At 42.0% G+C, this 26,800-nt stretch overlaps 1 protein-coding gene across 2 annotated transcripts in view; it reads right to left on the bottom strand.

The window, feature by feature from the left end:
* The window catches only part of Vps45 (vacuolar protein sorting 45 homolog), a 56,865-nt gene that overhangs the window by 19,211 nt on the left and 10,854 nt on the right, over positions 1–26,800 (bottom strand). For both annotated transcript variants that reach the window (XM_028789710.1, XM_028789711.1), the window contains exons 5-13: positions 26,615–26,683; positions 26,363–26,500; positions 25,689–25,799; positions 22,593–22,727; positions 22,105–22,218; positions 21,133–21,300; positions 12,566–12,724; positions 11,700–11,807; positions 9,765–9,886 (exon numbers count right to left, since the gene is read on the bottom strand). In XM_028789710.1, the coding sequence (XP_028645543.1) occupies positions 9,765–9,886; positions 11,700–11,807; positions 12,566–12,724; positions 21,133–21,300; positions 22,105–22,218; positions 22,593–22,727; positions 25,689–25,799; positions 26,363–26,500; positions 26,615–26,683 (1,124 nt within the window). The remainder of the gene's footprint in view (positions 1–9,764; positions 9,887–11,699; positions 11,808–12,565; positions 12,725–21,132; positions 21,301–22,104; positions 22,219–22,592; positions 22,728–25,688; positions 25,800–26,362; positions 26,501–26,614; positions 26,684–26,800) is intronic.

Genomic DNA, 26,800 nt, shown 5'->3' with positions numbered 1-26,800 from the left:
GCAGAATACTAGTATACTGTATGTCCCTATGCTATGGGACCAACATCACTAAGTATGATGATTACATAAAAAGAATGGAACATTTAAGTTATCAGTGTAAACCCACGTCTACATTCTTTCGTAATAACCGATTTGACACTGGTCTCTGATGAATCACCTTGGCCACTGGCTTCATCATGGTGGCAGGCACTATGTTGTTTCCTGTGTTTCTGTCTTATCAAAATGGCTTCATAATAAAAGAAAAGACACCTCCTGTCAGCTCCTTCTGCAGGAGGAACAAGGTCATGTTTTCAGCTATTCAAGTGTGTCTTCTTTTTCTTTTTTTGTGTCATCAGGAGAGAAAATAAACCAGACAAACAGTTTTGTCACCACACAGGTTTTTAAAACAACATTAAGCAGTAGCATCAATTTTGGAAATTGGGCCCAAACTAAAGTCAGAATATACATACTTACATGTAATTATGGGAAAACATAAGTGTACATTTCTTCTTTGTATTTCCATATGTCTTTCTAAAATACCTTGAAGCAATTAAACCAAGACAGTATTTGTTCTTATAGGTCTTTATGGAGACAGAATCAGATATTATAGCTAACTGAGTAAGTTCAGATGGTCTCTGAACTGTAGAAACTCTGCAGTGGGGCATATGCATGTTTGAAAATAAAAAGAGGTAGTTATTTTGCAATTAGCTAGTTAGAGGGCCAATTATGACAGGTCTCTAGGAGCTGGGATAAAAATATTGTCTTTATAACACTAAATTTACTTAATTTTTTTTACAAATTTATTTATATTTCTTTTATGTGCATGGATGTTTTGTCTGCATGGATGTCTATGCCCATGAGGCCAGAAAGAGAATGTCAAATCCTCTGGAACTGGATTTACAGATGGTTGTGAGCTGCCATGTGGGTGCTGGGACTTGAACCCAGGTCCTCTGGAAGAGCAGCCAGTGCTTTTAACTATTGTGTCATTTCTCCAGGCCCTAAATTTACCTTTTAAAATAAATTTCATTTAAAAGTCCCACTACAGACCAGAGATACCCTGGCATGTGTAAGGCCTGGAGGTCCATTCTTAATACCATAAATCAAAAACCACCCAGACAAACAGTGTACCCTGCCACAGTGCTCTAAGAGTTACTATTACTACATACTCAAAAATATTTTTACAAATTTTTATTTCTAAGACACAGCCTTGGAGTGGTCTGCGGTGGTGTATGTGGGTCATACCTGCACTTGGGAAGGCATAGGAATCTAGAGACTTGAGATTAATCTAGTTATATAGTGAGTTTCAAGCCAACCAGGGCTCTATAGTGAGATGGTATAAAAAATAAATAAATCAGAGCCACAAAGATTAGGTCACTGGGTGAGAGTGCCTATCACTAAGCCTGATAGCCTAAGTTTAATACCCAGAACCTACATGGTAGGAGGAAGCACACTCCTGCAAGATGTCCTCTGAACCCCATACATGTGCTCACACATACATAAATAAATAAGTGTAATTTAAATGCCAATTAACCAGCCAACTAATAACAGTTAAAGACACCTAAATTGTTCTGAAGTAGATAAAGGCAAGTACACAGCATGACACAAAACCTGCTGAAGACATTTTTGCCGTGTCATTCCTGTCCCCTGTCCCCACCCCACCCCAGCATCCCTGTAGAGGTGAACACTGTTGCTCATCTTGTGTGTCCTCTTATGTGGCACTCTGAAACACAAACACAAAGCATTCCATACACACTGTTCTGCTCCTACCCTTCTCTTGGATATATAGTACATTTAAATTTGTGTGTGTTTAGGGGTGGGGCACATGCATTCCTGTACACACTAAATGTGTGTGGATGTCAAAGGATAACTTGTGGGAATTGGTTCTCTCCTTTCACCATGTGGGATCTTGGGAATTCAACTCAGGTCATCAGGCCTGGCAGCAATTTCCTTTGCTGTCTTGCCAGCCTCCATATTATACATTTAAGAACTTGAGAGAGGGAGCTGGAAAGATGGCCCGGTGGTTAAAAGTTGCTGCTTTTGTGGAGGACCAAGGTTTAGTTCCCAGAACCGACATGGTGGCTCACAATCCTCTGCAACTCCAGTTTCAGAGGCTCCAATGTCCTATCCTCTCTGGCCCTGTGGGCACCAGGCACACATGGGGTATACTTATACATAGGCAAACATGCAGACATATAAAAACGTAAAATCGTTTTAAAATTTTTTTAAATTGGGCATGATGGTGCATACCTTTAATATGAGCACTGGGGAGGTAGAGACAAGCAGATCTCTGTGCATTCCAGGCCAATTGGGTCCACATAGCAAGTTCTAGGGTAGTTGAGGCTCACAGTCAGCCCCTGTCATTTTTGTGAGGACTCTCCTAGGTGTTTTGCATATGTTATCACACCAGCAATCCAGCAGAGTGCCTGCCCCCCATGTGTCAGGACCATGCATTTAAAAGCTGTTGGTTCCTTTAAATGTTTAGGTGACAAAGCAGAGTTTCATTGTGACTTATTATTATGATCTGGTCATTCCATCTTAAGCCAATCTTAGGTAGTTTGGCTCTGGACTCTACTAAGTAGCTTCTGTTGTCAGAGGTGAACCATGTTGTTAACTCCAAATGACTGTCCTTTAGTCTCTGTCTTACTTGATCTGCTAGCAGCATTTGACAAGCTGATTATCTGCTTCTCCTGGATAAACTCTCCATCCAGTTTCTAGGGCATTACGTTCTCGGCTTTCCCCTACTCTATCAGTGGCCACTTCCCCCAGCTCCCTGGGTAGCGCATTTCACCTCCCTCACCTTTTACCAATGTGTCCAGAGTCTAGCCACTGAGCCACTTGGCAATCCACACACATCTCTAGAGCTCCTTCAAATGTGATGATTTAAACTGACGTAATTAAAATTGTAACTCCAGTAACATTGGCCATATGTAGGTAGTAGCTGCCCACTATGGTTTGAGGGTGTTCCCAAGGGTTGACAGACACACTGAAATGTAATCCCCATTGTGAAGTGTTAGGAGGGAGTGATTAGGACTAGCTAAGGTAATCAGGTGAGAGCCCTCAGGACTGTGGCTGATGCAAGAGGGCACAGAAGAGAGGACAGACACATCATAGTCTCAGAAAATGAGTGGATTTTTTACCATAAGATTTTATGTGTAGTGCTCTACTCTGAGGTCCATCAAGCAGTTTGGGTTTGAATAAACAAATACTGATGGATTGCACCGATTATTAAGGACAGGGCTTCCTGCCTTCCAGGGAATACAGTGACTGTTGAGGGGAGTCAGATCCGAACACTTGTATTCTGAGCTCCTGATCTGGTAAATCAGAAAAGCTGCCAAGCAGGCAAAGAAAGCATGCTGACAAGCGGTGCTGGTGTCTGCACAGCCCTCTCATGTAGGCTATGCAGAATGTGAGCGCAGCACCTAGCTGTGGGGCTGGAGAGATGGCTCATTAGGAGTGCTTGCTGCACAATCATGAGGACTGGAGTTTGGATCTCAGTACCCACATAACAATCTGGGTGCCTCATACATGCATTGTAACCGCAGTTCTGAAACAGATAGAGACAGGAGGAGCCCTGGGTTCAAGAGAGTTCCTGTCTCAAAAGAACAGGCAGATAATGACAGACGAGGAACCTAATATTCCTTTCTGGCCTCTGCATGTATGTACATGTGTACCTGGACACACATGTATAATACACTCAAGACACATGGGCACACACACAAACCTTTAAAACAAATAAAACAACCCAAAAGCCTAGATAAAGGGATAGGGTCTTAGAATTCGATTCACTTATATACCTAACAAAGATGTCTATGTCATACTTGAGTATGACATAATTAAAACAAGTTTTTCTGAGCCCCCTGACACTGATTCAATGTGGCTAAAGGAAGAACACTTATGAAACATTTTAAAAATAAATTTTTAAAGATTTTATTTTCTGGTATATGTATAAATGTTTTGCCTGAAAGTGTATGTTCCACGTACCTGGAACATGGAACATGGCCTGGTGCCGGTGAGGTTGGAAAGGCTTCAGATCCCCTGGAACTTGAGTTATGGGTGGTTATGAGCTACTGTGTGGGTCTCAAATAGAAAACTAAAACCAATTTTAAAATCTCATAACATTTTCCTTTCTATTCTTTTATCCAATGAATTTTTAAAAATGTTCCTAAGAGACCAGTGGTGAAATATATAAAATAATAGATCCCTTTTATATGATGGAATACATAAGTTCAATTCTATGTGCCTCTTTTTGTGCACTGTAATTCACCATAGCAACCCAAAGTATTAATTAAGCAGTCAGCAAATGTTAGAGAACAGCACACTGTCTCCTGCTACACAAGGGCATCCTAAGAGCCCAATTTGTGTCTTATTTTGTTAGAAAAAAATAAAAAGTCAAATGTAGTATTTCTAGAAATTATTTCTATATATGAGCAAGTCAGGAAAAACTTTCCAAATGTAGCACTTAACCTACTTTGTGGATTACTACACTTCTGCCTAAAGTTTAAATTTTTGAATATACTTAGAGACAGTAAAGTTCTTTTTGATTTTTTTTCTTTGCTGCAGGGAAAAAGGCTTTTATAGGAGCAAAAGCAGTCGACTGCAACAACAGTCCATGAAATGTGTACGCCTCAGAAATAAGCAGTGACTGTGGGAAAGACTAGTCGGATAGGAGGATAAAGCCCATCTGTAGGATGAAGACCGACATCCTTTACTCCTTACCTACAGACAGTGAGCACAAACTACACAGCTAAGGCTAAGAGACACAAGCGCTCGGCTTTGCACATCTGCATTACTGTCACAGTCCTGTGGTGCCTCCTAATACTGCAGCAGTACGCATGCAGGGGCTGGCGCCGGCCAGTTGTGTCGGGCACCTTGATAACGCCAATATGTTCTATCACCAGACCTAAGCCGTTATAAAGATGACTCAAATTAACATCTCAATGTGATGGAGCAGGGCCAAGGGACTGGCCAGAGACGACAGTGGGGCTAAGCCGGAGCAGAGCAGAATTCAGACAGAGTGAATGACAACTACAAAAAATTAAATTATCAACTAAATTTATTCTTTTTTGTTTGTTTGTTTTTTGAGACAGGGTTTCTCTGTGTAGCCCTGGCTGTCCTGGAACTCACTCTGTAGACCAGGCTGGCCTCGAACTCAGAAATCTGCCTGCCTCTGCCTCCCAAGTGCTGGGACTAAGGGTGTGAGCCACCACTGCCCGGCCAACTAAATTTATTCTTGTCTTTGAATTTTTCAGCAGTAAATTTTGGCATATTTATTGCTATCTACATAATTTAATGGCTATTGAATTCTTACTGTTTGTAAAGCACTGTTGGATAATGTAAAAAGCTTAAAGACTAATTAATTCTTACTTAAATATTACAATACCTAATACAATAATTAATGAGAAGGCTATGCATGAATATATTGAACCACTATCTCAATATACAGAGGCAGTAATTAAGCAGTCTCCCACACCTTGTTTCATAAATCATGCTATCTACACATATGTATTATATAATGTTTATATATGTATAGTTAACCATATACTTAGATATACCGTTATAGTTATGTATTTTTTGCACAAAATGGGGAATGATACCATCTTGATTTTCTATGAATACATCTTAGAGAGTCTTGCATATACTCCAGGAAGAATTATGTCATTGTTTGTGAGTGTGCCTGAATGGCTTATGTGGTGTGTATGCAGGTTCTTGGGAAGGCCAGTTGTGTCAGGCACCTTGGAACTGGAGTTACAGGCAGTTGTGAGTCATCTGAAGTGGATGCTTAGAACCAAACCTGAGTCCTCTGCAAAGGAGTAAGTTTTCTTAGCCACTGACCCGCCTCTTCAGCCCTGAGACCTTTCATAGATACACCCTTAGTACGCACCTTTAACCTAAAACAGTGAGGGTAAAGTTAGTTTGTAGAAGGTAGTACCCATGTCTACAAGTGAGGTCTGGTTGACAGGCAGACAAAGTGACGAATCAGAGAAAGATTTGACAGAATAGGGTGTGTCCAACTCTCATTAGAGCAGAGAGGAGGCAGCATAAGAGAGAGCGGCACAGAAGACTGGACGTGCTCTACTTTGTCTTTATGACTCCACGGCTTCTAGTTTTTCTTCTATTGTTTTGGTTCCCATTCTTACTGCTGGCTCTTAGCCTGTGCTCAGTGCTAGATTCTGAAAAATCTTTTATTTTCTTCTTCAGTGGTCCTATCTGGTCTATACGATCTATGTCTTATCAACTCCCAATTTAATTCAGAATTTTTTTTTGAAATAAGGTCCTATGGGATCTTAGCAAGCTTTCAACTTTCTATCTTAGGCTCTTTAGTGCTGAGATTACTGATGTGGGGCACCATACATAGAATATGTCACATGTCTATTTTATTATTAAATAGCCACCTCTTCATTTTTCCTCAAAACCCGAGAGTTATCCTTGACTTCTGTTACTCTTGAACAGATTGATTTTCTTACCCTCATCTTCTAGCCAAATCCTGTCCACTCCGTACGTGGCCGTCAGCCACCTCCCTCGGGTTCTCCTTTCTTCTCTGTTCTCCACTGGCAGTGCAGTGCCTCACAGTTATCAGTTACGACACAGGTTGAAGCTGGCTGTGACACAGCCTTTAATCCCAACACTAGGGAGGCAGAAGCTGGCAGAGATCTGCTGTGAGTTTGAGGCCGGCCTGGTCTGTATGGCAAGTTACAGACCAGTCAGGGCTACACAGTGAGACTAGCTCAAAAAAACCCAAAAACAACAACAAAAAAAGGAACTGTAGTTTGGCTCAGTATATTATTATTGGCTTCTTACATTTATAATACCAAAAAGAAAAAGGAAAAAAAAGCAAACCTTACCAGAGCCTACAGGATCCACGTGGCCCAGTCCCCATCTATCTGTTCACCCATCCCCCCTCACCCCAGGCCCACTGTGTACTTCTTTCTGGCTCATGGGCAAGTTCTCCCTTCTGAAGCCCTGTACTCTGGTGTTCCCTCTGCTTTAGGTGCCTTTTCTTCAATCATTACATGATTTTTAAAATTTAGGATCCATTTTAAATACCATGACCTAAGAGAGAGTCTGTGTAACTCAAGTGGTCTCCCCTGGCCCCACAGTGACTTTGAAGTGTGACTCTTCATCACACTTTTGTTTACTTCTTCATTCTAAAAGGACCTGGTGCCTAGAGCAATTCTTAATATCCTGAAAGCATTTAATAAACCTCTGTTGTATCAAAGAGCATAGCCCCAGAATTAGCTGCATACATGTTTAGGTCACAGTGACAATGCCATCAGACAGCAACAGCTAGTGAGCATGTGGGGAGGGCATCACTTTGAGCAATGACTCCTGGACGGGAGGGTTTGCTGGCGTGCACTAATACACTCATCTGGCCCACGGCTTCCTTTTATCAATAAGTAGCTAGTTTTCATTCAGCAATTCTTTAATTTTTAAAGCTAAACATTTTTTAATGTATGTGTCTATATAAGCATATACTATGTATGTGTGGGCTCCCCTGGAGTTGGAGCTGGAAGTGGCTGTGAGCTGAGCAGTGTGAGTACTGGGAACGGGGCTGCAGGTCCTCCAGGAGAGCAGTGTGTGCTCTTACCTGCATCCACAATTCTCTCATGAAATCTGTAAGCACATTAATAACTTAGCAAATTAATAGCAAGCCTCAAGAACAAGGTTTTTCAAAAGCTTCTCAAATAGGAGAATAATTTGGACTGCTTTGCATTTTTCTTATTAGTTGGCGTCTCTTGATCTAAATGCATGTTCTTTAGACATTTTATTCCAGTAACTGGACTGTACTCCCAGAATTTAACACCAGATGTTCAGCCATAGCATCTGGGGTTAACCTTGGATTAAAAAAGCAAATTCTGGACCAAATAACAGTTTTCTTTTTAAGGAACTCAGTTAAAAAAAAATCACACACTGTATAAGAGTCACCTATAAATCTCAAAACATGTTCTGATTTTCATTATATCTATTCAATAAACCGCAATGCTATTAGATAATTACTGGTTGAAATAATAGGTGATTTATATCAACAGTAAAATTCCCACATTAAATTACCCAATTGACACCAACTGTATATGTTGGGCCCTTTATATTATGTGGTCTTAAGAAACTGTAAGACTAAAAAAAACTGTAAGACTATAATTCTTAACTAGGTAGAATTTGTTTATATTTAAATTTTAGATTGGCTTAAGTAACCTGGTCTGGACAAGTTGTTTTTATTAAAATTAACTAACTACTGGATTAGTTCTAATTAAAGAAAGTCATCTTTTTCTCCTGGGGCACAAATGGCCTTTGCTAATCAGGCCTCTCAGCTTGTGTGCTGGCCACATTTGGCAAAATCCAATCCTCACTCAGACCAGTAATAACCTGCTCTGGCTGGCAGTCAGATAGCAAGTCTATTTCAGGCATTAATGTTTGAAATGCCAAAAGACAGATGCCATCGAACACATAAGGAAACTGATATGCTGCTGAAATACGGAATGCAGGGGAGGACCCGAGGCCCTCTGAAACACCTGTGCCTTTAATCCAAAGCAAGTACATGATTCAGGCCTCGCAGGGGAGCTCATAAGTAGGGCTGACACATGAAAACCAGAAGACTCTTGGGCCTGAAATGACAGAGGGGGCAGTGATCAGCATCTCCTTGTGATGAGGAGCAGCCTTGACGCCCGCTTTCTCAGTGACTGTAACTTATCATCATTACATTTGTTTGTTTGTTTGTGTATGAGAGTGTGTGTGTGACAGAGAGAGAGAGAGAGAGAGAGAGAGACAGAGACAGAGAGACAGAGAGACAGAGAGACAGAGACAGAGAGAGACAGAGAGTAAGTACCTTTATCTCTAGTTTTTGTTTTTTTAAATCTATTTTTATTGTTACATAACAAAAAAGAAAGTTGTTATGTACCAGAAAGTTGGTAAGACCGCAGATTTATATGCTAGAAATAAAGAAATCTTCAGAGTTCAGAGAAAATCTTTGATAACTCCTCTCAGAAAGGACATAAATTTAAATCTTCATTTAGTAAATGACTAGCTTCAGTCTTGAAGCTGGTGAAAGGCAAAGTCTTACACAGGTTGTTACAGCAAAAAATTGCATGCCTGTTTGGAATGCATGGTTGTGCTGTGTTCTCAACAGTGGATGTAGGAGTATTTCACTCAGACTAAGTATGAACTTAAAATTTTTTAATATTTAAATTTTTGAGTATAGAGAGTAAACCCAGAGCCCCATACCTGGAGACAAGCATCGTGCCACTGAGTTATTTTTTCATCTCCTTTCACTTAAAAGCCCTCTTTTTCACCACATGTTTAAAAACTGAAACAGGGTCTAAGTCACCCAGGCTGTGGCCTTGAACTCACTCTGTAGCCTCAGCAGGCCTTGAACTTACCATGCTCAGTCGCCACAGTACCTGGGAGTTCAGCCTGCAATGCCAGACCAAGCTTCAACTTTGGTAAGTAAGACAAGCAAGTTTGTAACGTCTAAAAGCCACACTGTCTGTACATCTGCACTTTCTGTAGGTCCCAATCCTTGCATAAGCTAGATCTCAGTTCACTGCTCACAGATTTACCAACCTGAAATCAAGCTAGGTCCAGGATCCCATCTTAAGCATGGAGTCAGTCAGCAGAATTCGGATGTTTTTACAATTACAGGACTACAGAACCCAGCTCTTAGCAGTGCCCACTGTCTCTCTCTACATGACAGGTCATTTCTCTAAGGCCAAGATCTGGCTGTCTTGGGTGCTTCCAATTTCTCTGGCTTGTTCTGTGATCCTAGTTTTTATTTCCAAGCTTTGTCGCCTTACCTGTCTCTGAGTGTGCTGGGGCCTAAATAAGGATAGAGGTTTTCCTTAAGCTTTCCTCTGATGAGATGGTCCAGAGTCTCAAGCAGGAAAGGCTGGTGCTGTGTATACACATTTTCCACTCCCTAAAACATGGAAATGGTTCTTATATTATTTGGGGAAGCTAGCAATTAACAGTTAATGATACATCAGAAAAGGGACATATGCTCAGTGGAAACCTTATGGGACAGAATCCAATATGAACTGGATAAGAATCAAATAGAACCAAACAGGACATGTGTGTCTATGTGCACATGTGGGTAAAGGTGTGTGTGTGTGTGTGTGCAAACGGATGTCAGAGGTCATCACTGGGCATTTTCCTCAATGGCTTTCACCATCTGTTCTGAGATAGGCTCTTTCTTGTACCCAGAGCTTACAGATTTGGCAGACTGGCTGGTCAGAGAGCTGGAGGGTCCCCCTACTCTGTGCACACTTTAGCACTGTGGGGTACAGATGCACACCACTGTATTTGGTATCTGTATATTTGTATATGTATCTGCTGGGGATCTAAGTCAGGCTTGAGCAGCAATCACTTCACCAAGTGAACCACCTCCCCAGTCTAGGATTTTAGAATATGTAAGAATTACTTTAATTAGACAAAACTGTTCCAATCTTACAAAAGTACTAGTTTTTTTTTTAAAGGTACTAATTTAAGGCTAGTTATTTTCAATATGGTTTCAATAAACTTTCCAAGGAATTTAAAAATCTGGAATATTTTATCTTGTCTGAATTTCATTCTTCTGAGAAACAAAAAGCAAGGACTGTGTAGAGGAGATGGTAAGTCGTAGAAGCAGAAAAGCACAGGAAGCGCATGACAGTCTGAGATGGAACTGTAAGAACAGGCTAGGGGCTAGAGGAGCTGCTCCATTGATTGGTAAGTGCTCGTCCCTCAAACATGAGGGAGGGCTATTAGAAAAGCATTCTGGCAGGGCAGTGGTGGTGCACGCCTTTAATCCCAGCACTTGGGAGGCAGAAGCCTCCTGGTCTACAGAGTGAGTTCCAGGACAGCCAGGGCTACACAGAGAAACCCTGTCTCAAAAAAAAAAAAAAAAGAAAAGCTTTCTACCAAGTAAAAAGCTGGCCTAGTAGAGCCCCATGACAATGGTAGATGGGCCTCTAGGCATGCCAGTAAGGAACTGCCTTGATTATGTTAATTTATATGGAAGACCCATCTTAACTGTGGGCAAGACTTCACTAGTAAGTGGAGAAAGTGAGCCACATGTGGTGTTGTCTGCTGACTGCAGGACTGACTTCTTAACACAACAGACGCCTGTGTTTTCTCTTTAGTTCCCTTCAGACAGGGGCTTGTGGGCTGGAGATGCAGCTCAGTTGGCAGACTGTTGGCTTATTACGCACAGAGCCTTGAATTCCGTTCCCAGCACAGTATAAACTTGCTGTAGTGGTGTACACCCAGAACTTGGCAGCTGGAGGATTACAAGTTCAAGGTCATCCTTGGGTACATAGTGAGTTTGAAACCAGCCTGCCCTACATGAGATTCCTCAAAAACAAAACCAGCCGACCACACACCAGAAAAACCACAAACCATCAACACACACACACACACACACACACACACACACACACACACACACAGAGAGAGAGAGAGAGAGAGAGAGAGAGAGAGAGAGAGAGAGGACTCAAAACTTAATAAATTTTAAATTACAGGGAAAAGAGGTGTGACTACAGAACTACTCACACTTCCTGGAAATGCCCCATCACTCCCCGCTGAGCTACCTGGCGCAGTGCAGGCACACTACAGCACAGAGGGAACATTTCAAGAGATTGTCTGCTGTGGTTTCACTGGGTGGACATAGCACTACAATCCAGAATATACTGTTAGGATCATATCAGGCCATGCTCAGCCTCAGCGTTTTTCATTGTTTCTGACTAAAGCTATACCTTCAGTCCTTTGAGAAACTGTTTCGTAATAGCCACAGCATCTTTGGGGCTGAAGAGGTCACTTCCTCTAACTCGTTTACCACCATATTCAACAACTGCAGACACCAGCTGCAAAAGAAAAAAAAAATAAGAAAAAACAACCTTTTATTGCTTCAGTATCAGGAAGCTCATTTCATAAAAAATGACTTTGTTAGAGTATGAAGACATGAGAGGATGGAACTGTGCACCTTGTAAATAAATAGTATGATTTATCTTTTGCTGGGGCTGAAACTATAACAGACCTGGCTCCTGGGGTTTGGGCTTACTCAATAAATTTGGAATTGGGTTTTGTGCAATGCTGTGAGTGACTGTTCTCTGAGCCAAGCAACTGCCATTAGGGAGCTCAGCTGTGCCCCTTGCTAAAGCGTCCTCTCAGCAGGCCTTCCTGACTGCTAGTGCCCCACCCCAGCAGACTACCCAGCTGCTCCTTACCACCTGTTGTATGCAACTCTGCCTTATGGCGTGTGGCATCATGAAGGGCTACAGTACACCGGGAGGGAGACTAGAGAAGGGGAATACCATCTCTGCAGGATGGGGAACACTCATCCCTGCTGGGTAAAGGCTTTCGGGGTGAGGAACACCCATACCCGTCACCTGTGCTCTGTCAGGAACCCCAATTAACTGTGGCAGAACCATGCCTCATTTTTTTGTTGGGATCATTGTCTAAATCTCCCCCTGGGAAAGAATTTTAGCAACACAGCAGTAGTCCTAGCACCTGGGAGGCTGAGACAGGAGGACCTAAGGGGAAGGACTCCCCAGGGCTGCAGAGAGTGAGACCTGCTCTATTACAATAAAATACACACAAGCACACACACACATCAGGCTACCTTCCGATACTTCTCAGCAACACCTTTACTCCTGAGGTCCACTATGAGTCCTGGCAGGCTGTTGCTGCTGTGGCGCTCGTAATGTAGAGCATAAAGCATCACCAAGCGAACTGCATCAAATTCTGTGACTTTCGGATTCTGCAGGAGTCTCTTCACATTCTGAGGAAAGATAGAGCCAATATTAACGCTCAGTGGTCTCCTGGGTAGCGTCCAGGATCGCAAGCTTATTGAGTGGTAGAGACATCTCAGCTAACACACACACTATCCTGTTTCGACTACAGGACAGCAACTGCTTCTTATTCAGAGGAAGAATGAAACAGGAATAATTCCCACTGTAACAGCTCTAGGAAGGATGAACTCAGCATCTGTCTCTCTTGCCTTTCCTGAGTCATCTCCTTGGTGGTGTAAGGAGCGCAGACTGCTTCCACTTCAGTCAATATAGTGCACAGAAACGACCAGTTTCTGCTTAAAAACCTTTCTTTTAGTGTTGTTCATCCCGTTGTATCCAAACAGACACGAGCTGGCAGACTTACACGGGCTGGACTTAATCCCTAAGAAACACCAGAGGTCATAACATGTCTCAGATGGCTGAGAGAAACAAGTGTATGTGACAGTGTGTAATCTTTAAAATGGAGAACTTCTGGTCTAAGAGGCAGGTGCTGGAAGCAAAGGGACAGAACACATCATGCCTGGACTCTCTCAGCCTCACATTAAGGGCCTTCCTACATGGCACATATCTGTATTTATTATACGGCAGAACACATAACTTAATTTAAGCCAAGAACACATTTTGGGCTCTGGAAGGCACCATGCCAGTCACTGTTGGGAGAATACTGATGTGTCTGAGTCAGTCTCTGTCCTCAGTGAGTTCACAGACTCATTGAGGGATGAAACGAACATAAGCCATTCTGGCACAAAGCATGCTGCTTCACAGTACTTTAGCTTTGTAAGACTGAAACACGTGAACATGTATCAGTTAACACAGAAGACATATTGGCTCATATGTCAAATTTCAGCATGGACAGGCTTCCACATGATTAAAGAGGACACAGTGCCAATATGTCCACAAAAGAAGAGACAGCACCTCTCAGCAGCCATGTCCAATGTGCAAGACTTCCTCTATACACAGACACAGGGACTAGGATTACACAGGGGAAGCTCTTCTAGAAAGTTCTCTGAAAAGGAGCACTATTGTTTTCCTGGTTAATGTTTATCAACATCCTTAAGGGATCAAAAAGGGAGAAAAATTCACTTAGACATCACATTCATAAGCATTTTCTTATTTTTTCTTTTAATAACTTTTCAACAGAATAGCCACAGAATACAGCCCACTGAAGACATCTGTTAAAATGGTCTAATATTTTCTATCACAATGAAAAGACATTTTAGGGCATACTCTCTCAGATATGTATATAAGCTCTCTCTCCCCCTCTTCCCTCTCTCTTTCTGTTCATATCCCCCTGACCCTTTTCAGCCAACCCAGAAAATTTAAAACATCGTGAGATCTCATCTGGGGCCCTTGCTGTCGCTCCTCTGCAGGTACAATGTCTGATTTCCCACCCTCGAAGTCACTCCCCTTTTAACTTTAATCTCCTAATTTCTGGCTACGCCACCATCGTACTTTAAGTAAATCTGAAGTACCCACGTGACTATGGGTGGATACCCACGTGACTATGGGCGAAGTACCCACGTGACTATGGGTGGGTACCCACGTGACTATGGGTGGGTGCCCACGTGACTATGGGTGAAGTACCCACGTGACTATGGGTGGGTACCCACGTGACTATGGGTGGATACTAGTGTGGAAACAGACTGTTTGCAGTGATAGGTTGTGCCTTTCCTGTCTACTTCCTTTCCAACAACCTCCCCTTACGTCCTGAACCTTGTCGCTCTCTTCCTTAAGATTTCACAGTGCCATTAGTCTTCCTGGCTGCACTTTGCTGTCCCTTCAGGAACATGGCTCAGACCCTCCTTACACTGTTTCCCGACTCTGTGCCTCCTTTGACCTGCTAGATGGCTATTTTCTTAGGAAAAGAAATGTGTAGGTTCAAGCTAAGTTCCTGCTTCTCTTTTAGCCATGCCATCCTTGGGAAAGCAGGGGATTTTGTTTACCCTGATCCCATGTTATCCTTTTACTTCATTTTGACTACTGCCCTTGAGGTTACTTGGCTTGTCCCTTTGACTAATAGTGGCATAAGTCTCATGGAGATCTAAGCAGGGTGCGAACCAGAAAAGAGGAGAAAGAGTTAGAGGGGTGTCTTAATGGTGTACTTATTTGTTAGAAACATAACTGATTTGTGTAGTGAATGTTTGATTTTCTTTTCTCACTGTAATTCTCAAGTCTTGCCAATATGAAGAGAAAAAAAAGTGCCACATATCAATGGACGAATGGAGAGCAAACCAGAAAACCACTGTGGACTTAGGGGATCAGGACTGGGGAGATGGAGGCAGATAGATCTCTGTACATTCAAGGTCAGCCTGGACTGCACAGTGAGACTCTTGACTGAAAAGGGGGGGGGCTAGTATTCTGTCAGTGATATGGCTCACCACACTTGCCCCCAAGCTGGATAATCTAAATTTTATCTCTAAAACCCACATGGTGAAGGAGGGAATTAAGTCCCACAAATTGTTCTCTGACACCTCTGTACCCACAACACACACAGAGTAAACAAATAAGTAAGGATGGGCTGTTAAAAATAAAATGAAAGAGGGCTAGAGAGATGGCTCAGTGGTTAAGAGCACTGACTGCACTTCCAGAGGTCCTGAGTTCAAATCCCAGCAACCACATGGTGGCTCACAACCATCTGTAATGAGATCTGGTGCCCTCTTCTGGTGTGTCTGAAGATAGCTACAGTGTATTCATATATAATAAATAAATCTTTAAAATAAATAAATAAATAAAATGAAAGAAAACAAAAATTCTGTATTCTGTTCTTCCATAGGCACAATCCAGAAACAGGTAAAGCAAAACTAGCACACTGTTTTCAGAGGTCAAGTGTCAAAAAGGAATTAACACATCCTTCAAAACATAAGGAGAAAATGGCTCTTTTCTGATATCTTGAGCATGTTCTATTGTTTAAGGCTGACTGACTGTCACTCTATTTCTCTGTTTTCTTCTCTCAGAACATTCATAAAGCAGCAAAAATTTCTTATGACATAAAAACATCCAATTACAGTATAAGTTCCAGATGAACTTGGTGGTTCATGAGGACCCCCTCACCCTGGTTTAGTTCCATCTCTGGAGTCCCTCCCTTGCTATGCAACAGGCAATGAATAACAATGTAACCAACAGACTTCCTAGGATTCTGATCCAGCAAGACCGAATTAGCAGACTGTTGTGAGTCAGCTGTTGTGATAAACCACTCTCAGCTAGCAGTCCGGAATCAAGTGCAGGGATGCTGGGGATATACCTGGAAACGGTAGAAGTAGGCAGGGTCTGACCTCATTACCTATGGGCAACATATCCACATCAGTGTTCAGGCTTCTGGTTTTGAGACAGGTCTTGTGCAGCTCAGGCTAGCCTCAAACTCACTTTGTAGCTGAAGATGATCTTGACCTCCTGATCTTCCTGCCTCCATCTCTCAACTGCTTGGATTACAGGCATGTGCCATCAAGCACAGCTGCACAGCTGCACAGGATGGCCCAGTCTTGTAATCCAACACTTTCAAGGCTGAGAAAGGAGGACTGCTACAAATTAAAGACCAGTCTGGGCTGTTGAGTGAGAACTTGTCTCAAAAAAACCAAACCAGCCGGGCAGTGGTGGCGCACGCCTTTAATCCCAGCACTCGGGAGGCAGAGGCAGGTGGATTTCTGAGTTCGAGGCCAGCCTGGTCTACAGAGTGAGTTCCAGGACAGCCAGGGCTACACAGAGAAACCCTGTCTCGAAAAAACAAAAAACAAAACAAACAAACAAAAAACCAAAAAAAAAAAAAAACCCAAACCAAACCAAACCAAAACAAAAACCCAAAACCCAAATAGAGGCCACCCGGATGGCTTAGTAGGTAAAGGTGATTGCTGCCACGCCTGATGACCCGAGTTCGATTCCCAGCACCTACCCTACGAGGTAGAAGGGGAACAGACTGCCACTGACATCTACATGTGTATCATGGCATGACACACACACACACACACACACACACACACACACAATAACAAATACAAAAACAACACAAGCAAAAATGAAAGAAAAGAAGTATTATTAAGTATTCCTACACATACTGTGATGTCATCATATGTAATAAGTACTAGTATTTTCTTGTATTTTCGAGACAAAGAACTGGTGTTTAGAGCAGTTAACAATCATTTCCAAACACAACTCACTAAAGGCTCATGTTCTCTGAGGCTCCAGACAGGACTCTTCTTCTTCACTTCTCCATATGCCACTAACAGTGTGACTTGAGGTTTTGCCCAAAGTCAGGGAACAGGTATAAACAGGCCAGCTCCTACTTGCAGATGAAGAGCAATGCTGTAGTAACAGGGCGGAAGGGGAGTGCTTTCTCTCTGAAGATGTTTCTCTTCGCAACATGAAAATCTTCAGCCCTAAACCAACTACCCCCTTCTGAGGACATGCATGGGCTTCAGTGGTAGCTCACTGCACTTTGTTTCTACGCAAATTCTTCCTAAATCAAACTCCTGGTAGTTTGTATATAACTGGTTAGAAGTGGAAGGAATTTATATTTAATTTTTAAGTGGGATATATGAGCGTTTTTTTTTCTTACCATGGTACACTTACTATTCAATAAAGCAAATCCTAGCTCTATTCAGAACCTTAGTTCATTGCTTCATGACATATGCTATCTAAGGTCAGGTCATCTAGGGGTCAAGCCCCTGGCATCCAGTCATTATCAAACAAAAGTTCCCTTTATGGATTCTTTAAATCATTTTGCAAAGAATTTCTTTGTGGTCAGGAAAGCCATAACTACTCCTGACTGTAAAACTCTAATACCTCACACAAGGAATCTTAAAAATATAAGTTCCAAAATAGTGATCAGATCATGATTAGAGTTCTTTTCCATTTGTTTGTTTTTGAGACAAGGTCTCATCCTTAGCCCAGGCTGGCCTCAAACTCATGGTGATCCTTTTGCCTCATACTCCTGAGAACTGGGATTACAGTTTACAGCCAGGCCTAGGCTAGAGCTCATAGTTTTTTTAAAGTATGTATTGTCTTTTTCTTTTAAACAGTAGCAAAACTAAAGCTTCATGTAAAAAGGATTGTATGACGTTTCTAACTGATTTCCATATGGCAAAGAGAGGTAAATAAAAACAGTAAACAAAGTTGACTAGTGATTAACTTAGGGTCAATCTTTATGAAGGAAAATATCAGCCACTAAATTTACACTACACATATAAATTTAAATTTAGTAAAATTTATTTTTATTTAGAAAGGGGCAGAAAACCAAGTTCATTGAAATAACACAGGGATACTTTTAACAGGCTAATAAGACAACTATACAGCTCTCTGTAAAGTATGGTACCACTTGAATTAAAAAAGAGATATACCCAGCATGTAGGAGGCAGAAGCAAGTGGATCTCTGTGAGTTCAAGGCCAGCTTGGCTTATATAGCAAGTTCCAGGCCAGCCATGGGTATATAGTGAGACCCTGTCTCAAACATAAAAGAGATATGCATACGCATGGCTTAGGAAAACCTATAAGGGTACATGACATTGTTAGCAGACTCAAGTTTTCTATACACCTCTTTCAACCTATACTTACAATCTGCCTAAGAATTAAGAATTAATGTCAGTTTCAAGAACAGAATTCTTTGTGAAGATTTAGGGACTATGGGCAATATTAAAATGATAATGAATCACATCACATAACTGTAAAGCAAACAGTATTATTATAACTTTTTAAACATTGGTGTTTTCAGAATATCTTGATAACTGTTTAAAACTGAAAAGCAAGACTTGTCGATGCCAATAAGGGCCGTGGTAAAGCGGAGCAGCCCCATGTGCTGCTACCATTTGATTCTGCTGTATAGAAAATGTCCTATGGTGAGGAGCCAATCACCACGCACCCTGTGCATCACGTCAAATACTCACTGCAACATAGAAACCGGAGGTTTCTACCACAGCTAGGGCAGCATGGTCCCAAAGCCTGTGCTGTGTCCAATGTACCTAGGTGGCTTTACTGAACTTGGTAGAGGAAGAGAAGGTAAATTTTGGAATATGGGGCCCTATCAATGGGGAATGTGATTCTTCTAAGTGGCTCAGCAATTACTACCTTCCAAGGGATTTATCCCTGAATTATCTTTTTCAATGGCATCCCTGAGTCATTTTTGTTCCTGCCATTTGACAGAATCATTCTGGCATTTCTTGGGAACCCTGGAGTTACCTCTGATCTGTTCTTCCTGTCTCATTTGTATATGTTACTGTTTCTTCCTCTGTTCCCCTGACTCCTAGGCTTGTCCCTATCTGTCTATTATGGCTGCTGTGAGTCTACAAACCTTCTAACATCAGTCTTTTCACCTCTGATGCATTCTGAATACTGTTCTACAATCCAGCCTTGCACCAGCAACTTTCATCTAAGACCCACATGGGTCTCTGACTAGCTCAGTGAGCTCCTCTGACACGGTTCTTAAGGAGATTCCTGCCTGCCAACTTAATTTTACTTCCTATTTCTCTTCCACACCCACTCTCGAAGGGCCAAAATGTTTATTATTTCCTGCATACCAATGTATCTTAGCTTTGTTGTTGTTCCTGACAGAAATCCTCCTCCCGATTCTAGTCATTCCTTGTGGTCCATCCTAACGTTGCCTTCTCTGAGGGAAGCTTCCAAAGAATCTTGTCTATTTATGGTCTGAATCACAGTCTGACTTAACTGGTATCCAGAAACACTATGTAATTTTTTTCTTGGGTTTTTTTGTCTGTTCAATCAGACTATATATTTCTTGAGATTAGGGTCTGATTATATAACATTTTTTAAAGATCCTCTGTGTACACAGTTTTTAATAAACTCCCATTATTTTAAAACTGAAGCTCAACCTCCTTTCAATAGTACAACCTGGTCTCTCTTCTCTCTCTCTCTCTCCCTCTCTCTCTCTCTCTCTCGTGTGTGTGTGTGTGTGATAAAGAACTGAATTCAGGCCCTTGAACATGCCAGACAAGCCCTCTACCACTGAGCTACAGTCCCTGCCCTTCAGCTATCTTTCTAGTTTTCTTAAACTAGCTTGTACCTGCACTAGCTGTACAGGCCTGGCCCATGTCTTCATGGCTGTCTCTCCTTTTTCTCCCACTTAGGGTTTGCGCTCCTACTTATGTGTCTGTCCAGAACCAGTTCTCACATCCTCTTCATCAAGAATCTGAAAGAAGATCACTGTTGAGGAAAACAGTCATTCTTCCTCTACACTTCCATGTGCTTTTATGTGTACCTATGTACTTGTTAGTGTGAGTATTTGTTAGCTCTGGAGTGTGCACACATGGATGCCCCTGCATATATGTGTACCTATGTACTTGTTAGTGTGAGTACTTGTTAGCCTGAAGTTGATGCTGGGTGTCCTTTCTTGACTGTTCTCAACCCTTAGTGTTTTGAGACAGGGTCTCTCATAGAACTTGAGGCTTACCAAGTGGCTTGACTGGCTGGCCAGTAAGCCCCATGATCTGTCTGTCTCTGTTTCCCAGTGCAGGGATCACAAGTGTACACCACCAGACCCAGCTTTTTATGTGGGTGCTGGTGATCTGAACTTAGACCTCATGCTTGAACATTAATACTTTACCTTCTGAATCATCTCTGCAACCCACAATTCTTTCAAATTGCTTTCTTCCTTCTCATAGAGTGAACGCACTGAGGGGAGGATGGCGTCTTATTTATCTCTACTCCTCTATATCCTCATCACAGCACTTATATGTAGCATGTTAGCATGTCTGTGAAATGAAAAGCATTTTGGGGGCTGGAGAGATGGCTCAGTGGTTAAGAGTACTGACTGTTCTTCCAGAGATCCTGAGTTCAAATCCTAGCAACCACATGGTGGCTCACAACCATCTGTAATGGGGTCCAGTGCCCCCTTTTGGTGTGTCTGAAGACAGCTACAGTGTACTCATATACATTAAATAAATAATATTTTCGGATTTCTGAGTTCGAGGCCAGCCTGGTCTACAGAGTGAGTTCCAGGACAGCCTGGGCTACACAGAGAAACCCTGTCTCGAAAAACCAAAAACCAAAAACCAAAAAAAAAAAAAAAGAAAGAAAAGCATTTTTTTAGTAACTAATTCCTCTTTAGTGGTACTGGGAATTGAACATAGGGCTGTAACCTCATCTATCTTTTATTTAGTTTGAGACAGGGTCTCACTCACTAAGTTGCATATTCAGGTTTAACTTGTGATACTCCAGCCTCAGCTCATAAGTGCTGAGATTATATTTGGGGGTTGCCACACCTGGCTTATATCCATCTTAAATGTGTTCCTAACTCCATGGTAAGCTGAGTTCCATGTTGGTGAAGAAGGATTACTCGCCTTTGCAGTTTCCTCTGCCCAGCACAGTGCCCACACACAGTCAGTGCCCACACACAGTCAGTGCTCACACACAGTCGGTGCCCACACACAGTCGGCGTTCACGCAGTTACACTGACCTGAAGAGCACTAGAATGGTCATTCTGACATGCCAGTTCTTGTTCAACCTCTGAAACCTCCAGCAGATTTCGCTCACTGACCAACCGAGACAGTTCTCCGACTACTGTCACATGCTTTGAAACAGTCCCAGACATCTTCTTGAACTGTGGATAATTTTCAACAAAGGCCTGGCATGGAAGAAACATTAACAAGAGATGCTGTTATATCCTTACTGGGAAGCTGAGTATGATGGTGCATATCTTTGATCCCAGAACTGTTCTACAAAGCAAGTTCCAGGATAGCCTGGGCTATCCAGAGAAACCCGGTCTCAAAAAACCAACCAACCAACCAACCAACCAACCAACCAACCAAACAAACAAACAAACAAAAAAGGGAGAGAAAAGTTAGACCATATCCTAGGGTCTTTATAGAGGCCAGCCATAACTGAGAACGGGAAGAGATACATGACTTATGATGGATGTGTCACCATGCTATTTATTAAAGAGAAAGCTCACAGAAAATCTCTCAACCTAAACAAAGTGACTTACAGCACTTAGTGGGCTGAGGCACAGCACTTCCATGGGTTCTAGACTAGCCAGGCCTGTATAGGTACAGTACGGTCTATAGTAATAAGTACTACTTCAAAAACAAAATAGAACAACGCAAACCAAACACAAACAGGAAGATAGCTGGGCATGATAACCCACATCTGGAATTCCAACACTTGGGAGGTAAAGGCAGGACCTCCCAAGCTTCAGGCTAACATCAACTACATAGCAATTACCAGCCAGTCCCACAAAACTCAAAAACAAGCAAAGAATCATGGTAGACATGAGACCTGGAGTATTCCAGAAGTTATGCCTCCATCAACAGTCTAAAGTGTCATATACCAAGAGTTATGGTGGAAATTGGGCCTGGAATATTGCAGTTGATGCCTACATTAACAGTCTAAACTGTCATATGTCAGTCGTCCACGCGTGTGTGTGATGTACCTTCATGTCTGCTATGGATTCCAGCCTTTGCTGCTCTTTTGGTCTCTTCTTCTGGAAGTCTTCCATGAGATTCTTTATATTGCTACCAATCTCGGCAAAGTTCAGGTACATGTTCTGTGAAAGTGGAAGTCAGAAGTAAAGTTCAAAACTAGCCTGGTTTTTGGATATCATAAAAGAAGTGAAGTTGAATTTTGAACAGACTTGAAAGACAAATTCCATTTTAGTTACCCAGTCTGGATAGTAGCCATGACACTAGTGATGAATACCATTAGTTACTCTCACAAAGGGCTACCAGCATGGAGTCAGCCGCCATGACCAGAAGTCAGTATCTACGTGATCATACAGCCAAGGCTAGCACCAAGTCTTTGCCACCCTAAGATGCAGCCTAGCTGCAGGGATCTTGCTATCACACAAAGACCCCATGTGCCCTGTTCTCACAAGCCAGTACTGACACTACTTAAGAACAAGTGATAAAAGAAAGCACCTACATTAGCATAGAATTCATCATTTTCAGCAGACAGGACCACCTCTCTTAAGTCTTTGCTGATTCCTGGCACTCTGGAAAGATCAATCCGGTTGTTGTTTATGCCCAGCAGTTCATGGACCATGGCCTGATATGTCCACTAAAAAAGTAAAACAGAAAGAATTGTCAAGTGACAAAACATGGAGCTATCATGTGTTAGGGAACCAAGAGTGATGCCATATTTAGTAAGCAGCCTGCTTCCACCAACTTCCTCTAATCAGTTCCTATTTCTATTAATACTTTGATCTCCAGCATTAAGATTGTCACTTTAATTGTTTAAACATTCAAAAAGTCAAAATACTTCAACATTTCACACTTTAGAGAAAATGCAACAAGATTAATACTCCTGATAGAAAGAAAAGGATTGTAGCTATCATTAGCTCTGATTTTTGCCTGTGAATTAAGAGTATATTTTTGGCTTCACAGCTAGGGCTATATTGGTAGTGCAGTTACAAGCGGCATCAGTTCCTGCACGCTTCTGTGGTTCTCTGCTGCCTGAGAAGTGTGTTCTTACAGATCTGAGTGGTACTATATTTATCCTGGGAACACTAATATTATCAGAAAAACCCTTGTGAGTTAATCAAAACACTGGCATAATCAGACACTTACCTTGTCCCCATTTTACTTTACATTTTTAACTGAGTATGAATAGTGAAGAATATAGTCTTCAGAAAAGTAAATTTGTTTGGTTAAAAACCATAGAGGTGAAATGCCAAAAATGAGTCTTCTTACCATTTATAGAAATTGCATTTTTACAAGACTAAGTATCTTTACTACTATAGAGTACAAATGCTAGAGATGTTTATACGTATATTTACAATTAAATTTATTAAGAAGTAATTTAAAGGGCTGGAGAGATGGCTCAGTGGTTAAGAGTACTGGCTGTTCTTCCGAGGACCAGGTTCAATCCCCACATCATGTGGCAGCTCATAACTGTCTGTAACTCCAGTCCCAGGGACTCAGCTCCCTCTCTGGCCTCCATAAGCACCAGGCACACTCGTTATACAAACATGTATTTAGGTAAAGCACCTACATTTTTTTAAAAGAAAGAATTTAAGATATAATAAAGGAGAGTATTTTAAATTTTGTTAATTTGTGTGTGTGTGTGTGTGTGTGTGTGTGTGTGTGTGTGTCACATGTGTGTAGATGCCCTTGGAAGCCAAAAGAGGACACCATATCCTATGGGAACTGAACTTGGGTCCTCTGGAAGAGCAATCAGTACTCTTAACACTGAGCTGCCTCTAGCCCAAAAGAAGGTGCTTTATTGCTTGAAAGATTTGACCAAAGGATTGGAAAAATTGCTCAGTGGTTAGGAACACTGGCTGCTTTCCCAAAAGACCTGAAGTTCAGATCCTAGCACCTACATGGTGGTTCATAACTGTCTGTAAATCCAGTTCCAGGGGATTCAATGCCTTTCTGGCCTCCAATGGCAACAGGAATACAGGTGGTGCAAAGACACACAGGCAAAACACCCAAACACATAAAAGAAAAAAGGAAAAGGAAGGGGGTTTTCAACCTCCAGAACAAATTAAAACAAACAAATAACAACAAAAATACAGAGGCTCCTGAGTGAGCCAGCTCCCTCGGGCATTACAGTGAGACAGCCAAGCAGGCATTCATCAGGGTTTGTCCACAGTGCTTATTCTACAAGTAAAATCTGGCTTCTCTTCCTTTTAGGACACAGCGGGTTTTTGTTGTTGTTTTGTTTTTTTAGAACAAGAGACTCTCTCTTTTAACCCTACATACAATACCTAGATCAGTGCACACAATTAATAGGTTCTCAGTGAAATCCGTTTTTCTTTGGGATATAGATTTATAAATTACTTTTCTTTCTACTATTTTAAAAAGATTTTATTTTTATTTTTAATTAAGTTTGAATGTGGGTTTGCACATGAGTGAATTGCCTGCAAAGGCCAAGCAGGGTGTTGGAGTCATTGAGACAGGAGTTAAAAGTGGCTGTGAGCGCCCCAGTGTGGGGACTAAGTATCTTAGAATTCAAGTCCTCTACAAGAGCAGCAGGTGCTCTTATCCACTGAGCGTTGCTCTAGACGTCTCTCCCCTCCTGTGTTTGCGTGTCTCTGCTATCAAGTTCCTGTGGTGGCCAGACAGACGCTACTTTATTCTAGAGGATCTTCCTTCCACAGTGGATTACCCTTGGCACTGCCATTACTATTTGCTGAGAGAAACTGACATGGAAAAGACAGCTTTCCCTCTAAATCCATCACCACACACAGCACAGAGCTACATACAGGGAACTGCTTAACTTGCAGAAGAATAAGCATGAGGGGACACAGGATACCTTAGGAGTGTTATTCAGGACTGTCAAAACAAAGATGCAATTTGGCAAGAGCAGCCTGAGGCATAAGAGACAAATTCTCAACTTGGGGGAGAAAGTAAACCCAGTCTGCTGAAGCCGTCTTTAAAAGCTGCTCTCTGGTTTCAAGGGAGAAATGTTTTGATAGGTGAAGTGGGTTAGAGAAGGTGTCCCTGATGTCTCGGAGCTTAGACAGCAGTCACACGAAAGCACAATGGCAAGAAACTATGTAGCACGTCTGGAGCAGAAGCTGTAGGCGCTATGTGAAGTCAGGTACACATCCTGAATGTGCTTGGGTGCCATAATCAGGAGACTGTTTTAACCCAGTGGATAAATGGGAACAACTAAGGTTTTCAGGTGAGGAGTTGTAAGCTGAGAGTAGTCATTAACACCCTTGGCTTTGTAGAATACAGACTGAAGAGAAATCAAAAGAAGGAATTGAATGGATGCTTGTTTCACTGTTACTGCAAGAGACTGGGTTAGACCAACTCTCGAGCAGTGAGATCAGAAAAGGAGACCCTGGGAAGTGGAGTCCAGAGCTTAGAAGTGGCCTTGCTGAGAGAGGGACAGCAGGAAAGAGGCGGAAGCCAGCACAAATGACAGGACACCAGCACACCAAAGAATGTAGGTACAAACCAAGGACAGCTGAAAGCAAGGGGGTAGGTAGAATGCACGGGGTTTCCATATTTGAGTTTTAATGAACACCACACATAACCACACTTCTTTCTGCTAACAAAGGCTCTGCACCTGGTTGAGCAGTGGGGTGATGGCGTCGTCGCAGCGATCCAGAATGAGAAGCAGCGGAGGAACCTCTGTCCGCCGGAATTCAAAGAGTTCGTACTCTTTACTTATCACTTGCTGAGGATGAAAGAAAAGAGTGGTCTGGTTAAGCAGCTAGCTGCAGTAGAGACGACAGGAACAGGAGGTGAATAAAACACACAGAGCACTTTTCCCAACCACATGGGCCTCCCATGAAAGGATTCAAAAGCTTCACAGAGTTGTAACACACTATTTAAGAAGTCAGGCCTTGAAACCCTACTTTACAAGTGATTCAGTTGGGCCCCTAAAGTTAAATAGTTGTGACTATTTCTTAGGTTAAACCTACAGATATCGGTGCTAATTTGTTCCTTTTATTTATTGCTATTTTGAATTATATAGCCATACTTCTTTGCCAATAAAACTAACATATCACCTCTTCTGCTTCCTTCCTTTCTTTTTCCTCTCTTCTATTTATTTATTTTGAGACAGGGTCTCACTGTGTAGCCATGTCTGGCCTGGAACTTGCTATGTAGACCAGGCTGGCCTTGAACTCACAGAGATCTTCTTGCCACAGGCACCACCATGCCTGGCATTTCAGATAAACTATTACAGGGAAATGACTAGCCTTGATGTTTTAGAACCGGGAACAGGGAATACTATACCTTAACACATTCTCCCAGTCTCTTTGCAGCCTCTGAAGAAAGCTGATAACGAATCATGGGGCACTTCTTCAGAGACAAAAGGAGAGCTGTCAGCCCTTGAGTTGTTCTGGATAGCTGGGCAGGATCCCAATTTCGACCCTTTTGGTTAAAAACATATTAAAAAGAAAATATTTTTATTTTTTCTTTTAACTCATTACTGTTGAATTAATTTCCACTTGATTAACTTATTTTGAAAATCCTTGCCTTCCATACCTGACAGCAACCCAAGATATTGAGGGAAAACAAATGTGGATTCACAGCAATGTAATCACCATAAAATTCCTGCAAGTGAAAAGCATCAAGATTAGTCAGTCCATGGATTCCAACTGTATCAAGTGCTATGGACTGCAGCTGTACTGAGTGCTATGGACTGCTGCTGTACTGAGTGCTATGGACTGC

This window comes from Grammomys surdaster, unplaced genomic scaffold (genome assembly GCF_004785775.1).
Source record: "Grammomys surdaster isolate TR1022 unplaced genomic scaffold, NIH_TR_1.0 125849, whole genome shotgun sequence".
In the NCBI taxonomy this organism is placed as follows: domain Eukaryota; kingdom Metazoa; phylum Chordata; class Mammalia; order Rodentia; family Muridae; genus Grammomys; species Grammomys surdaster.
The sequence above is the reverse complement of the archived record's forward strand: the minus strand, read 5'-3'. Positions and strand labels throughout refer to the sequence as shown.